The sequence below is a fragment of the Neoarius graeffei genome, chromosome 26 (assembly GCF_027579695.1).
Source record: "Neoarius graeffei isolate fNeoGra1 chromosome 26, fNeoGra1.pri, whole genome shotgun sequence".
Taxonomy (NCBI): domain Eukaryota; kingdom Metazoa; phylum Chordata; class Actinopteri; order Siluriformes; family Ariidae; genus Neoarius; species Neoarius graeffei.
Genome location: NC_083594.1, coordinates 19,525,139 through 19,542,482, shown reverse-complemented (window position 1 = coordinate 19,542,482; position 17,344 = coordinate 19,525,139). Strand labels below are relative to the sequence as shown.

The following is a 17,344-nucleotide window of genomic DNA, read 5'->3' as shown; positions in this document are numbered from 1 at the left end:
AGCTGGAGCCTATCCCAGCTGACTACGGGCGAAAGGCGGGGTACACCCTGGACAAGTCGCCAGGTCATCACAGGGCTGACACATAGACAACCATTCACACTCACACCTATGGTCAATTTAGAGTCACCAGTTAACCTAACCTGCATGTCTTTGGACTGTGGGGGAAAACGGAGCACCTGGAGGAAACCCACGCGGACACAGGGAGAACATGCAAACTCCGCACAGAAGGGCCCTCGCCGGCCACGGGGCTCGAACCCGGACCTTCTTGCTGTGAGGCGACAGCGCTAACCACTACACCACCGTGCCGCCCGGATGGATATCTTAGCAAGTAAAAATATCTTCATCATCCACAAATTCAACTATTTCTCTTAGATTGTTTTCACGATTATTTGGCCAATTTAAAAAAGACTAATCAAGAACTATTAAATGTACTGCTTAGTAGTTGTCCTAATTTCAAACTTGAAGATGCTTATTCTATTGGAAGATAGTTTTGACAATCTACATTCCATTCCATTACAGGCATTTAGCAGATGCTCTTATCCAGAGCAACATACAACATACCCAGAGCAGCCCAGGGAGCACTTGAGGGTTAGCACTTTAGCCATTCCTGCTGGTCCAGGGAATCAAACCGGTGACCTTTGGGTCCCAAAGCTGCTTCTCTAACCGTTAGGCCATGAGACTTAAAATTCTGAAATGTCTAGAAATAGGATTAAAACTCTTTATTTGCGATGTAATAAACATAATGAGAAACCTTTGTTATTGAAGATGGTTCCAGCTGGAGCACCGGTCTTAATTATAATGATATTTTTTTTCCTTAATATGCTTTTAAACGTCAAACAAAACTGAAACACAGTTGAATGTAAAGTTTCACACCATTAATTTAAAATGTTCTCATTTAAAAATGATGGAAATTGTAACACACAGATGCACAGAGGATGTTTCATCATTACTAATACTTTTTGATAATCAGAATGAAAAATGCAGAATGTTCTGAAGGACAAAAAATTATAATCAGCAAGCGCCAAATGTCTACAACACTAATTGCGAAAAAGAACAAAAAAAACCCCCAACAACAAATGAAAATACAAATGCGTGCAAATAAATAAATAACGTGCCACTTTGGGAAATAAAGCAGTGTTAATGTTTGCTTTTTTCCCAACTGTTTTCATTTACGCCATTATTTATGCCTGACACAACAGCTGTCTGATGCAACCAGACCATAATTCCTTTAGCTGTTGTGTTTCTCTGGGACAGCTGCTTTTTTTCCCCTCAAACAAACCTTGATTTGAACAGCGAGTTTCGGTTTGAGCCTGATGGAACTCTGCTCGTACTGTTTCACATCATGCGCTGAGGCTTCTGGGCAGTGTTGTAGTCGAGTCATTAAACCTAGAGTCCGAGTCCGGTCTCGAGTCCCCAGTGTTCAAATCCGAGTCAAGTCCAAGTCATTAAAGAAAATTTCGAGTCAAGTCCGAGAACAAGACTCCAACCGCACCATTTGACGGTGGCTGTTGCTGCCTTTATGCGAAAGCGTCTCTGCTACTGTGTCGGACTAACGTTACTGCTCGACTGCCCCATTTTAGTTAACAGGCCACAGATAAAAAGCTTGTTCATCGCTCAGGAAGCCCTGCCCACTATCAACAGGGCAAATAACATGAGAAAGGGTTAACACTAGCTAGTTCATCAGTCAGCAAGCCCCACCCACCATCAACAGAGCAATGAACATAGTGTGTCACTTCCTTCTCTGGGTGGAGTCTTACCAAATGACAATTGAAGTTCGAGGTTTCCCTGTCGTCTCTTTGATAGTTCTTCTACATATGGAACACACCACGGGCGATTGCTCTAAGACAGGGGTGTCAAACCTGATCCATAAAGGGCCATGTGGCTGCAGGTTTTCATTCCAGCCATGCAGCAGCACCCTGATTTGGCTCATTCAATCAACTGACACACCCACCCTTTAATCAAGGGTGGGTGTGGCTGCAAGTATTTGACTGTGTGAAGACAGTTCAGTTGATTGAATGAGCCAAGTCAGGTGTGCTGCTGCATGACTGGAATGAAAACCTGCAGCCACAAGGCCCTTTATGGATCAGGTTTGACACCCCTGCTCTAAGACAACGAGGGAGGCTCAGCCTCCTCTAAAAATTCTGGATCTGAAATAGCAATGTTATAAGTTATAACATTGCTATTTCAGATCCAGAATCATAGAAATATATGTGATCAACCCAACTACAGTGCGAAATCATTCCGTTATAACTTTCCCCAGTTCGCCTAATGTGTGCGTGAGTTTTTCCCCCTCGTGACAGCGCGATGCAACCCAGCCTCAGTGGACTTCAATGGCATTTGGGAGCTCTGCGCTTTTCAATCTCAAAATGCAAGACGATTATTGGACAAATACTGCGAAAACGCCCGCCCACGGAGTGTCACGGACTCCCAGCCTCAGTGGACTTCAATGGCATTTGGGAGCTATGCGCTTTTCAATCTCAAAATGCAAGACGGTTATTGGACAAATACTGCGAAAACGCCCGCCCCACGGACTCCGAGCCTCACAGTGGGAGGGACATGGCAGTTTCCGCGAGGAGATTGGTGATTGGTGAAAGCGGCCGGATATTTTCTTTGATTGACAGCTCGTTTCAACTATAGACAGGCAGCGGTGAATTTCAGTTCAGCCCCATGCGGATTCGCAAGTGCTGTGGTGTATTGTAAGAGATCAGCTTACATTTCGATTTCATTCATTACATACGGTTTCTACCAGCTTTTTTAGTTTGTATATATTTTCATTGTAAATAAAGTGTAAATATAGTGTTGTCAAGTTTGCTATCTTAGTTCCAGAAATTTCGTTTATTTGAGTGACTGAACTTGAACTTGAGGGGGCTAGTCAGCTAGCAAGAAAGCTGCGCACGGATGCCAAGCATTGCTGATTTAATTTTGGCGAAGCCATTTGCCAGTCTTCCTTTCAAGGAAAAAATTAAAATTAAAGAGCAGGGTAGACCAACGCCTCAAATTGACTTGGTGAAAAAGGTAGGGAATAATACTCGTTCCTTTCAGCTCTCCTGGTACGAGAAAGTGAATTGGGTAACAGCAAGTGACCCACATCAACAACAGTAAATAGGCTACTTTAGTAACATGTCATGGATGGACCAAAAATATAGAATCTATTTAAAATGTTTATGCTGAGTATATTATATTGGAATATATATTTTTCTGGATATGAATTAAACACAGCTACAATTTGGAAAACATTTTTAAACAAAAACACAGCCGAGAACATTTCACACTACAGACCTGGATTAAAAGTGAAGGGTTATCAGAATTGTCAATAAAACATTTCTCAGTCAAAATAAGTAAAATATAGGGAAAGTGTCATTGAATGAAATGTGTGGCACCCAGCTCTATGTTTGGCTCCCCAAGGTCAGTGCTTGTGCCTATTCCAGAACACTCTGCTGTTACTGCTGAGGTTCCTGACAAAGAGCTGCTTTCAATAATGATCAATTTTTTAACAACATGCCACAATTTTAAAATATAAAATGTTAAAATATACCCCCCCAACACCACCATCATGTATATTGGACAGTAGGCTAATGGGGCAAAAGAACCTGCTATTTCACAGTTTGTGACCCTGCCAACAATCAGCCAGATCAGAGGCAAGAGTATGGGCAAAATTGATGTGTTTTTTCTTTTAAAATCTGGAAATATCATAACCGACCAGCCTCCCCTGTTTGAAAGACTACCAGCCGCCACTAGAACAAACAGCAGTGCATTTTTTCCCACTGCACGAGAAGTCTGTATAAGCAAAGCGGACAATCCTAGAGGCATTCTCTCCAGGTGTTTTAGCGCCATTAACACTAGTTTGTTCCTGAACATGACGTATGAACAGGTGAATGTGCGTTCTCTTGCACGATATTAGTATAAAAATTAATGTCGATATAAATATCTCATCTCATTATCTCTAGCCACTTTATCCTGTTCTACAGGGTCACAGGCAAACTGGAGCCTATCCCAGCTGAAAGGCGGGGTACACCCTGGACAAGTCGCCAGGTCATCACAGGGCTGACACGTAGACACAGACAACCATTCACACTCACATTCACACCTCCGGTCAATTTAGAGTCACCAGTTAACCTAACCTGCATGTCTTTGGACTGTGGGGGAAACCAGAGCACCCAGAGGAAACCCACACGGACAACATGCAAACTCCGCACAGAAAGACCCTCGCCGGCCACGGGGCTCGAGCCCGGACCTTCTTGCTGTGAGGCGACAGTGCTAACCACTACACCACCGTCGATATAAATATCTTACACCAAATTATGATGGGGGGGCGGCACGGTGGTGTCGTGGTTAGCGCTGTCGCCTCACAGCAAGAAGGTCCGGGTTCGAGTCCCGTGGCCGGCGAGGGCCTTTCTGTGCGGAGTTTGCATGTTCTCCCCGTGTCCGCGTGGGTTTCCTCCGGGTGCTCCGGTTTCCCCCACAGTCCAAAGACATGCAGGTTAGGTTAACTGGTGACTCTAAATTGACCGTAGGTGTGAATGTGAGTGTGAATGGTTGTCTGTGTCTATGTGTCAGCCCTGTGATGACCTGGCGACTTGTCCAGGGTGTACCCCGCCTTTCGCCCGTAGTCAGCTGGGATAGGCTCCAGCTTGCCTGCAACCCTGTAGAAGGATAAAGCAGCTAGAGATAATGAGATGAGATGAGAAATTATGATGGCATGTTATAAAAAATGAAGAAGAAAAAAATCAGAGTCTTTGTCTCCATTTTACGAGTTCAAGTCATCAGTGCTCAAGTCCAAGTCAAGTCACGAGTCATTAAAATTAGGGCATGAGTCCTGGACTCGAGTACTACAAGCCTGCTTCTGGGATTGTGTGGTACGATGACTGCTCGCCAGTTAGCGCCATTACATACAGAGTCTCTGTGGGAACCTCAGAAGACGGCTCTGTGCTGAACGGACTCCAGCCTTTCGACCTTTCTATACAGAAGGTGTCTGGGAATGGTACTGCGGAGAGATGCTCCTGCACTGGTGCCTCTCTCCTGGTCTCATCCTTCAGCTAAGAAACCGCTGTTCTACTTACAGCCGTTATTCGGATATTAGAGAAAAGCCATAACCCTTAATCTTTAAGCTATGTACATGACGTCGCTCCCGCAAAACCAAAAGCAATGAAAACGAATCTGGTTTTGTATACAGCGCTGCTGTTAGTCTTCATCTTGCATAAGCTTTGGGGTATTTTAAGACTTCAATTTGAACATTCCTTTCTTTGATCTTTATTTGTATTTTGCATGCGGCTCAGCAGGTCTCATCATTGTACGCCCATAAATTAAGCGTTTTTTTGATCTACCTGCTTCCACCGATTACAGAGGAATGTGTGAGTAATGTTTGTTGCCTGGGGTGGGTGGGGTAGTGGGGAGCGTAATCTGCTCCTGTTTCACCTCGTGCTGTGTGAAGTCTGTACTTAGCAGCTACATATATTTTTGTCTACGTTGTTCTAAAAGCTTACCTCGTGTTGTACATCCAGTAACGTGTCGAGATATGGCATCCCTAGGCAAAACCTTTCAAGCCTTGGCATTGGGTCTGTGTGAACTTGCCGTGGTGATTTTATAGTTTATTACTTTGCTTTCACTGGACGGCACACTTAAAGAGGAACTGTAACATTTGGCAGCTTGCTGGGCGTGTCTTGTTGTAAATTCAACCTGTCAGATGAACTGCTTAATGTCAGTAATTCCCACAGTTCAGATTCCTAGACTTTTTACAGCCGAGAGATCAGATATCAGTAGTCAAGAAAAAAAAAAAGCCCACAGCTATTCTTCGGAGTTTGCCTTTCTGCCCACGAACATGGTTCCTATTGTGGTCAGGTCAAAAAACTTTGCTCCATTCACAGATACATACTGTGGCACTGGCTGAAGAACAAGACCCCGTGTGTCTCCTAAATCTCCGAAACTCCTCCAGCCTTAAACGAAATCTGATCTCGATCTCTCTGTTTAAGGGACATTTCTGCTGAAAGACATCAGCATGGCTCATTTCCTTCCATCGTCTCCACGGGAGGAAACATAATCTAGTAAGACGGTCGCGGACTGAAAGGACGCTGCTTTCGAAGCTCCAAACACATTTGTCTATTGTCAATATTTTGACAGAGTTCTTGTCAAGGCGCAATTATTTGTCAAGCGCACTGCCAAAGATTTAATTGATACATGGATAATTACATGCTTTGTCACAGAGAGGAGTTTGAACAAAGCGTGTGCAGTCTTATTAATGGAGCAGTGAGACATCTCTTTCATCGGTAGATCTCATGATTGCTTCACAGCCGCCTGTAAATCCAATGCTGTAAGAAGATACAGCCTCGTCCCTGAGTGGACATCTTTCGCAAATCAATTCATTACGCCCCTACCAACTGCGATGAAAAAGCACCCTTTCATAAATCAATCCATCCCCCAATCCTGGCTACTGGCAGTTAAAAGGCACCGACCACAGTTATGCTTTTGACATTGTCTCACACAGAGCTATCAGCTTTCCCCTGCCAGAAAGATTAATAGCTGAATGACTTGATGGCAGATTTCGATCAAACCCGGTTATTCACAATGGAGAAAAACCACAAGCAGTGTAGTAGCAGCACTTTGCCATTTTAATGCTTTAATTTCATTTCCTTCTCATTTTTCGAGAGCAAACGTCCATTGTTTATAGCTATAAAACTCGTATGTTCTGAGACTACATAAAACACATCATGCAGCCAGTTTTTAAATGGATACCACTATAGAACTCAGGGAAATACATACACGCAAACCCAGTAGCGAACTGTTACTATCAGAACCGGGACTTGAGCTCAGCCAAAACGTAGCCAAACACCAAAGAAAGAAGCAACAGGACAAAGGATTAGCGGCAGGCTGCCAGGTCGCTCCGTTGCGTGTAGTTGTCGATGTTGATTTTAAAAGTAAGTAAATTACATCAGGAAATGAATACTTAAGCCTGAGTGAAAAATACTGTGGCGAGCGTGCGTCGAAGAAGAGTATTTCTCTGGAGACAGAAATCTTAGTTTCTCGCCCGTTAGCCTGTGCTACTTGCTCTCAATAGCACTAGCTTGACTGATTTATTAGCTTCCAGCTGGAAGGTGACTTCACTGCTGCGCTGACTCGTGGTTAAGCTAGCGTTGGCCTTCGAGGAGGCCTAGGGCGATACATTTTTGGTCCCACCCACTATAAATCAAAATCTGATTGGTTAATTCATGTCATTTCCAATATAAACATACCCTGCCATGGGCTTCTGTCTTGGTAATGAAGTCCTAACCAATGAGTGAGCCAGCTCTAAACTCTTCCCAGTCTAGAGACAACAAACAAACAAACAAACAAAAACATAATCTCATTGGATAACTCGATTTGAATGTTTTCAGGACGCTAACCCTTTCATTTCTGAAGCAAATTTGATAGAAAATGAGGCCAAATTAGAGTTAGACGAGAATAATTATAATGAAATGATGAAAGAATGAAAGAAATGAAATATTTGAAATGCTGATATGTTTGGGCCTTCTCTGAAGGCCTAGACAGCCCTGACAGTTTCCCTCCACGCAAACTCTTGGCTTTTTTCTTCCCCTCAAGCAACTCATTGTGTAGGCGTGAGACAAATGAGGACCAAGTCAAGGCACAATAAAGCAAGTATCTAATCATCAGAAAGTCATAGGTAGACTCCATCATGAGCTGTCGCAAAAAGGTGCCAAAGCTGATAGATAATTGAGAAATAATGCGTTTTTATGAGAAAAGTCACAAATTTCGAAAGGAACCCAGGGCAGGAAAGCAGCTCGAACACTGTTTGCTGAATCCAAATGCAAATATCTTCAGCACCTCACATTTCTCTAGGGCTACAGCTCTGTCCTTTGGCTCAGTTTGCGTGTTGCATGTCCGTTTAGCAGCTCAGAAATGTGATCCACAGCCCAAAATGCACAGCGTGTTTGGTTCACTTCCTGCACTTGGGTCGATTCAGGGTCAAATAGTTTTCTCACTGCAATCAAACCTCGTGCTAGTGTTCAACTGGAATTGAACCAAGATCATCTTGGGGTAAATCCACCTCAAATCACCAGATTTCAGAAAATGCTTCCGACTGACCATCTCTGATTTGTTTCATACTTTCACAAACTAATGCTATTATTCCAGTAAACAACATACACAATTTCAGCCTCATATCTTTACGTATTAGTTTTTGAGATACTGGGGATTTAAAAACTAGTGAAATGCTAACGATTAACGGAAGCGCTCATAGATCAACCTGGCTTTAAGTCCTGTTGAAAACCAATATCTTAGATGCATTGGAACAAAGTAGCTGGTCTGAGTAAGGGGTCAGTCCATATGAAATCACCAGAGGCCTCCCGACTGACCATCTCCGATTTGCTTCATACTTTCACAAACTAACGTTATTATTCCCAGCAAACAACATACCCAATTTTAGCCTTATAGCTTTATTAGTTATTGAGATATTGGGGCTTTAAAAATGGGGCGTGACACTGATTTTACTGTAAAAACGAGTTGCACAGAAAAAGATGCCAAGTTCAATACGTCATTACTTTTGAACTGTTCATGCTAGATGCATGAAATTTTCCAGAGTTGTTCTTAGGTACTAGATGTCTTTAAATACTATAAACAAAGATCCACAGTTGCATATTTGTCAGTTTATAGCTTGCTGAAAACTGTAAAAAAAAAATAAATAAAAATAAATAAATAAATAAATAAATAAATAAATTGTTTGTACTTTGGAGCAGTTTTGGCCCTCTGTATTTCCATATTGAAGCACATCAGATCTTTCAAATTTTGGTATTTATTTCTCATGTTATAGTACTATTTTGGTGACCAAATAATTTTCTAAAAGAAATAAAATGTTCTGATTTATGAGGCATTGAAAATGAAAAGAAAAAAAATCATTTCATGCCTGTTTTTCAAATGCCTATTGTTCATGTATAACAAGGTCTACCATAAAAAGAATGATACCACTGGAAAGAGCATGTCTTCAGTAATATATTCATAAAATATGAAGTTGGTATCTTGAACCAAACTCTATTTATTAAGGTATCAAATACGCCATGTTTTGCTACAGATGGAAATGCCGTTTCAAGGCATATGATATATGCTCCAAGTACTACCTAAAACCTGGAAATTGACAAATTCACCTAGATACAATGGCTGATGTGTGAAGTTTTGCTTCTACTGACACTGTAGTTTGTTTAAATTGTAGAACTGGGTAACTTGCAGAATGAAGATAAGCTGAATATTTAGACATGAAATACAAATATTAGTTCTCTGATACAATTTTATGATTGTATTTTAAGTACAGTGGCTCTGTATTTTACATTTCTGTTTGTGGTGAAACATGGCGTATTTGATACCTTAATAAATATAGTTTGGTTCAAGATACCGACTTCATATTTTGTGAATATATTAATGAAGGCATGCTCTTTCCAGTGGTGTAATTCAATTTTATGGTAGCCCTTGTCATACATGAGCAATATGCATTTGAAATATAGGTGTGAAATGATTTTTTTCTATTTTTAATGCCTCATAAATCAGAAATTTTTTTTTTTAGAAAAATACTTAGTCACCAAAATAGTAGAGTGAGAGATAAAGATCACGATTTGAAAGATCTGATGTGCTTCAATGTGGAAATACAGAGGGCCAAAACCGCTCCAAAGCACAAACTAATTTTTTTTTTAAATAGTCTTCAGCAAGCTATAAACTGACAAATATGCAACTGTGAATCTTCTTTTATAGTCGTTAAATACATCTAGTACCTAAGAACAACTATGGAAAATTTCATGCATCTAGCATGAACAGTTCAAAAGTAATGACGTATTGAACATAGCATCTTTTTCTGTACAACTCGTTTTTACAGTAAAATCAGTGTCACGCCCCATTTTTAAAGCCCCAATATCTCAAAAACTAATAAAGCTATAAGGCTAAAATTGGGTATGTTGTTTACTGGGAATAATAACATTAGTTTGTGAATGTATGAAGCAAATCGGAGATGGTCAGTCAGGAGGCCTCTGGTGACTTCGTATGGACTGACCCCTTACTCAGACCAGCTACCATACTTTGTTCCAATGCATCTAAGATATTGGTTGTCAACAGGACTTAAAGCCAGGTTGATCTATGAGTCTCATTCATCTCATCTCATTATGTCTAGCCACTTTATCCTGTTCTACAGGGTCGCAGGCAAGCTGGAGCCTATCCCAGCTGACTACGGGCGAAAGGCGGGGTACACCCTGGACAAGTCGCCAGGTCATCACAGGGCTGACACATAGACACAGACAACCATTCACACTCACATTCACACCTACGGTCAATTTAGAGTCACCAGTTAACCTAACCTGCATGTCTTTGGACTGTGGGGGGAACCGGAGCACCCGGAGGAAACCCACATGGACACAGGGAGAACATGCAAACTCTGCGCAGAAAGGCCCTCGCCGGCCACGGAGCTCGAACCCGGACCTTCTTGCTGTGAGGCGACAGCGCTAACCACTACACCACCGTGCCGCCCCTAATCTATGTGTGCTTCTGTTAATCGTTAGCATTTGACTAGTTTTTAAATCCAGTCATGAACAAAAGATGTTTTGTATTATGAAGACCGCAGGATCTATTAAAATTGGTGGCACCTAGCAAATTAAAAAAAAAACAAAAACAAAACACAAACACCCAAACGTATGTAATTACGTTTTTGTAACGTATGTAATTACGCTTTTCAAATTGGACTAACCCAAGTTTTATTCGCATGTATCCATAGGGTGTGGGGGGGGGGTGTTGGGTTGTGAGACAGGTGACCATCCTCATTAGCTGCCATTGAACACTTAAATGCGGAGTGCCACCCTGGCAGTGAGAGAGATGATCAGCTACTGTCACTGCTCAGCCTGGCCAGTGTCATAATTACAGCCTGCCTTCTGAAAGAGGCAGAACGCAGAATGAGCGTGTGTATGTGTGTGCGCGCGTGCACGCGTGTGTGGTAATAGAAAAGGGGGGATTGTAACACAGGTGGGCGTTTTATTGTGTCGTCTGTGCCAGCGTGGAGCCTGTCTGCTGACTGGCGTTGCCGTGGGAACAGCGCTGACGGTTGGTGGTTGAATCACAGGTGAGGGATAGGGAGGGGGTGGACTGGGGTGGTTAGTTGTGTGGGAATGATGGAGAGACAGTTCCAAGAAGGAAGAAATGATCGATTGAAGGAGGGAGTGAGGTGTAGCAACAATTCAGCAAGTGCCAAGGTCATCTGCATCCTGCGTGTTATATGCTGCATTTACAAAGAAAAAAAAAAGCCTAGGAGACACTATGCTTCATAAACGAAAGAATAGTAACGAATCAATATTAAAGAAACAAAAGAAAACTGAATGAGCTGATCACAGTAGAACTGAAAAAAAATTGATTTTCATTTAATTCTAAATATAAAATATACGAAAGAAAATTAGCTTCGCTGAATCTTATTATCTTTGTCATTTAGACTGACAAAAAACAAACAAACAAAAAAACAGCATTTACTGTTTAACACTGAACACAACAAACTAAAGTGATCCAAAAACATTTCCAGAGTTCTTATTCAGAATTTTATTTCTGTTTAGGATAAAGAATTCCTATAAACCACATTGTAAAAAAAAAAAAAAAGGTTTCATCAAAGAGTAAAGTGAAAACTAATGACATTACATATGAGCTTACCTCGACATACAGTGCCATTGTCCACAGGTTCATGACCAGCCTTACACATGCACCGACCGATGGGCACCATCCACTCGCCATCTCCATTACAGTAGAGTTTGATAGGTACATCAACTTCCTCTGCATTTGGGATGCACACTCCCCTCGCTGCTACCAAGGAGGTACTTTCAGCCCCGGAAAGCGTCTCTTGAAAAATGGCACCATTCCTGATGGCCCGTGGGCATTTACGGTAGAAAACGCGGACGGCAATGAGCGACATGCAGCCACCGTAATCCTGAAAGGCCAAGTAGAAACCGTTACGTGAGACAGGCCCGAAGCTGCGCACCTCTGTGTTGATCTTCATCACGCGTCCGCCCAAGTCCACCTGCGAGAAGCTTTCGTCAGCAGCGATGGTGTCCACCTTGATCCACGGGTTCTCCATCCATGGAGGGTGCACTTTCGTGGCCGTGTCACCATCCGATTCATAGTAGTACAGGTTGAAGGTCTCCTTGCAGGAGCCTGGTACCCGGGGGATGCTGCTACAGTCTCGTACTGAGAACTTCATCTCCACATGGATGCGCTGAGCTCCTCGCCGGTGGATGTACTTGGTGCGGACCCAGTTATTCTGGTTGGCATCAAAGACATTGCACACTTGGTAGGTGCGAATAGTGTTCATGTTCTCATCGTACCCGCTCACCTCTTCCCACTGCAAGAGAAATTGAAAGGAGTGTTTACACAATGGATATGTATTAGAGCTATACTCTTTACCTCTGGTGTCTCTATCACATCTAAAGCCTATCGTCCATGACAGCTTGTGTAAGCCTATTCCCATTTGAGAGGGAACTCATAAATTACTTACATGAATACATGAGCTCTAAACCGCAGGGCAATAGTGAACATATTGCAACATGCTCTCTCATGTCTGTCTAGGCTCTCTGGGGATGTTCGGAGAGTAGCCGAGCCATTTTCAGAAACTCTCCCCACAGGCACCAGCTAGATTACAGGGCAGGAGAGGTATGAGGTGAGGATGAGGATAAAATCTTCTGGCTAGCCTGCCAAAAGACTGGCACTGGAAGCAAAATTGGCTGGAGTTGGACCTTGTTTGCTGGAGCTCCCACTTTGCCAAGTGAACCTGGGCTGTGTTTATTTGCCCTTATATTTTATAAAAGAATGTATCATTGATACAGCTCACTGGGAATTGAACTGCAGGTGATAAACGTCAGTGTTTATGCAGTCACTTGTTTTGCCAAGACGGCTTCCGTCTGTCCTCTGTCACCGGAAGAGATAGCTACCCATTAGCATTTTCATATCATATACACAATGGAAAGTATCCAGGAAGGAAGTGAACTTCCCAACGAAAATAAGTTCCCTTCAGTAAATAAATAAATAAATAAATAAATAAATAAAAGTTTAACTACTCTTCTGGCCTTGACCTTTCCAAGCTTTCCACCTTATGCACATAAAATCGGAACTGCTATTTACAATGAAAATAAAAAGCAAAAGTAGCTGACAGAATTCAGTCCTTGTCGACCTCCTTGTTAACGCAGACCACTGTGCTGGAACCTGGAAGTTGCAACACATAAAATTTCACCCCTTACACATTACAAACTTGGAATAATCAAATTATACGGATGACCATTTTAGGAGACGGAAACAGACTTCTTATTAAGTTTACAGCTATATATTGCACACACTAAAGCACTAAGGATGCATGCACCAGAGACTTCACTGCTGGCTCTAAAGTGACTCCAGATGCCTTCTCTGTGGTTTTCAACCCAGTTGGCTAAGGATCAAGCTAAGGGCCCTCAGCACTAAACAACCAAGATTCCAACCACAAGTGAGTCAGAACCTTGACCTTGTTCAGTGGGAGAAAAAAACCATTTTCTTCATTTGATAGGCTTCCTTACACTCTGGCCACAAAGCCCATTGAGCACCAATCCTTTCAACCCACTCTCCCACCCCTTCTCACTTTTGCTCTTCACTTCACTGCTGACATAATTTCCCAAATTAGTCACTGCTTAACGAGGATTTTGACAGGGTTTTGACGGGATTCAGTGAGAACGTCAAGTCTCATGTTCAAGACCCCCATTCTATCAAACACCCTCGAAGTAATTAGAACAGCTTTCTTTTACTAGACTTTTGTCCTTTGTTCCAATGTTTAAATTATCATTGACAACTTCAAACAACTGTTTTGAATACGGATGGAGTTGAACCTGCTGCAGCACTTCTGTTATATTTCAATCCGGTAGCTATTTTCATAACTTGTATCAGGTGATTCATTTAAAGGTAGACGGCCTTTCAGATTTTTCAAGTTTAGGTCATAAAAATAATTTTCCCTGACACCTAGTTATTTTTGTTTAGTGGACTGAAAGCTATTGAATTCGAATCACAGACGTCCAATTTTATTAGGTTTAAAAAAAAAAAAAATAGAGCAATTAATTTAGGGTCATGTGGCCCTAAATTCTCCGCTATTTTTTCCTGCTTCACCATGACCATATACAAGATACTACATCATGCATCATGTGGTGGGCTTTCCCCATTAGCGCAAGGCATTGTGGGATACAAATTGAAACAGGAGAGAAAAACAGAGGACGTGAGTGTATGAATGAAACATGAAAGACTGACTACAGTAATGGAAAGCGAGAAGAAAAGACATATGTGAAGGAAAGGAAACGCAGGACCAAACTAATAAATATCGGTGGTCAGCGAGCACCTCGGTGTGATCAGCTGTTCGTTTAGCAACAGAATGATGTAACTGTCAGTGCACGGTCAAGGTAAACCTGTAGATGGCAGTAATGCAACACTGTGGATGCCAGCTGCCGTAAAACCCAAAAGAAGAAGGTAAACCTGCGGATGCGCACACGGACTTTCTCTGTCTACTTGACTGCACAAAGCAAGCGATTTAATGCACATTATTTGCTCAGGAATCCCCTCAGATTAAATCACTTCCCAGCCACAAAATGGCCTGATATTTTGTCAGATATTACAGAAGTAAACATATATCATACTGACCAGATTTCAGAGGGAACAAAATTTCACTGATTTTATGAAATCGAAAGGCCATCTAGATTTAATATGAAATGCTTATTCTGAACATCAAATGAGAGATTACAACTTACTTGGTGTTCAGTTGCCTTAATTCTAGAGACTCAGGAGTAATGTGTTTAGCAGGGTTCTCCAGAAAATCTGAAGTAGCCGGCTTAAAAAAAAGTAGTAGGTAGCTAATGCTACGGGGGTTTGGGGGTATGCCCCCCCAGGAAATTTTGAAATGTACATTCCTTCTGGTGGCTTCTGGTACATTCTCAGCTAATAACTTACTAACCATTTCCCTGTAAAATTCTTGCAAAATATGTCTGAAATTTCCCTCCATATGTATGTATGCTTGGCTTTCTCAGTTACCCTCTGTAGTATACTGCCTGACTCTGTAACATAACTACATGGTGTCACACTATGGCGTGGTCACATGGTCCGGTTCAGTCAATCAGAGCGCGAGAATCGACCAACAAATATGGCATCGCTTTCAGTCATGACCCAAATCGAAGACAATTTTGTTGTGAAATAATTGGATTTGTAGCAAATCATGGGCAGCAGATACGATATACATCTCTTAAACATTCAAAGGCAAGTTTATTACCTTGCCTGGAACGGAATCCACAGCGAGGTATTGTTTTCAGTGGGGTTTCTTTTTTTTTTTTTTGTTAGCAACATTACGGGAAAACTCCTGGACCAAGCTTCATGAAACTTTCAGGATAGATGGGCATTGGTCTCAAATAGAACCTCCAACATTTTGAGGGTCATCTGGTCAAAGTCACCAAAAAGGTCAAAATCTTTTTTTTTTTCACGATCTCTTCATTCATATTCATCATATTTACTTCAAACCAATTCCAAAATGTTCATCTTTCAATTCTGCTTCCACTGATATGCTACATGGTGGGCTCTCTCTCATTAGCAGTTGTGGGTCAAATGTCAGGGAGGTCAAGGTCATTGCTAAAATTTGCATATTTTCATTAGAACTCGAAAACTGTTAGAGATGGAGAGATGTTTATCATTATCAACATATAGGAAGTCATATATATGGGCTTTCATTTGGCGCCATGACCTTTGATCTTGTTTGTTTGTGTATGTGTGTCTGTTAACAATCTAGCGTCTAGATGGTTGCACCAATTGACTTCAAATTTTCAGGATAGGTGGGCAATGATCCATAGATTACCTGATTAAATTTTGGGGGTAATCGAGTCAAAGTGAAGGTCAGGGTCACTGGAAAGGTCAACCTTTCGGTCAAAATAACATTTTCCATTATAACTCAAACGGTTGCCGATAGACAAATGTTTACTATTATGAGCATGTAGGAACTCCCATATGGCCTTTCTTTTGGCACCTTGAAAGGTCAAACTCAAAGTCACGGATTTTCAGAGGGCTATAACTTGAAAACGGTTGATGGTAGACAGATGTTTACCATTATCAACTTATAGGAAGTGCCATATGGGCTTTCATTTGGCACCATGACCTTGAATGACTTTGAAATGTCAAACTCAAGGTCATGGATTTTCATAGGACTATAACCTGACAGCTGATGATTGAGAAATATTACCATTATCAACAAATCGGTATAAAATAAAGTGCCGCTCGGCAAGGTTTGTTTTGCCTGGCAATACTTGTTGTTTTTTTTTTGCTGCGAATGAGTAGCCGGCACAGAAAACCGCCAGTCGCTGGTGCTTGTGGACATCTGTGTTTAACAATATCCCTTAATATATGTCATACAAACGGACAAATTTGCCAACGGTCATGAGCAGCCGTTGACCTTACCACTTTCCTCGAAGCAAAAGTATTCTTCTACTGGGTTGAAGGTCAACTAAATAGAAGAATACAACAGAATAACATCCCGTTGTTGGAGGCTACAGACTTGACTGATCAGATTATTCGGAAAACAGGGCAGTTAATAAAGGGAAATGAAGTGTCAATGAGGGCAACTCATGGCAAGGAGGTAGCATGAAGGGGCTACAGAAACCCCAAACAAACGTATTTTGAAGGAGGGCCTCTCTTTGTCCTGCCATAGATTTTCTGCCTCAGCCAGTAGACAAAAGCAAATGAGGCATAATAAGGGCCCAACGATCAAGCACCTAATGTCAAATTAAATGAAACATCATTTTCACAGGTCCCCCCCCCCGGCTTTAAGTGGGAGTATGGCTGAAGGTGGTTGTTTGCTTTCAAAAGTGGATGTAAGGAATCTAGAGTGATAGAATCTTCAGTCTCTCCTTTCATTTTCTCAACATTTGTCCTTGCCATAAGGAATTTGTAAAGTCACTTGTTAACACCACAAGTAATACAAGTAAGTACAACACAGAACACTGGATGAGTAATTTTCAAACAGTCCTTGACAGAAATGTCTGCTTTTTATTACTCAAATATCTGGGATCCTGGTCATTATTAAGAAAAAAAAAAGACCTTGTCTAAGATTGAGTTTCTGAACCTGTACTTCACCATTCCTTGAGAAAGAACGCAGGAACCACAAGCCAAGAAAGAAAAAAAATATATGAGGGCCTTCAAGAGCAATAGAAAATAACACAAGCTGTTCTCTTTTGAGACCTCTGTTCAGGAGCATGGGTCCAACATAAAGAAGTGTGTGGGAAGTGGGACATCATTAGTTCTTGCGACCCTTCCTTCCACAAGCTTAAAGATTGGCATTCAAACAGAAAGACTGAGGCACTGT

The 17,344-nt window shown here is 41.8% G+C and overlaps 1 protein-coding gene across 1 annotated transcript in view; it reads right to left on the bottom strand.

Moving 5' to 3' along the window:
* ephb2b (eph receptor B2b) overlaps positions 1-17,344 on the bottom strand; it is a 399,332-nt gene that overhangs the window by 222,538 nt on the left and 159,450 nt on the right. Inside the window, exon 3 of the mRNA XM_060910500.1 lies at positions 11,656-12,340. Coding sequence (XP_060766483.1) covers positions 11,656-12,340 — 685 coding nt within the window. The remainder of the gene's footprint in view (positions 1-11,655; positions 12,341-17,344) is intronic.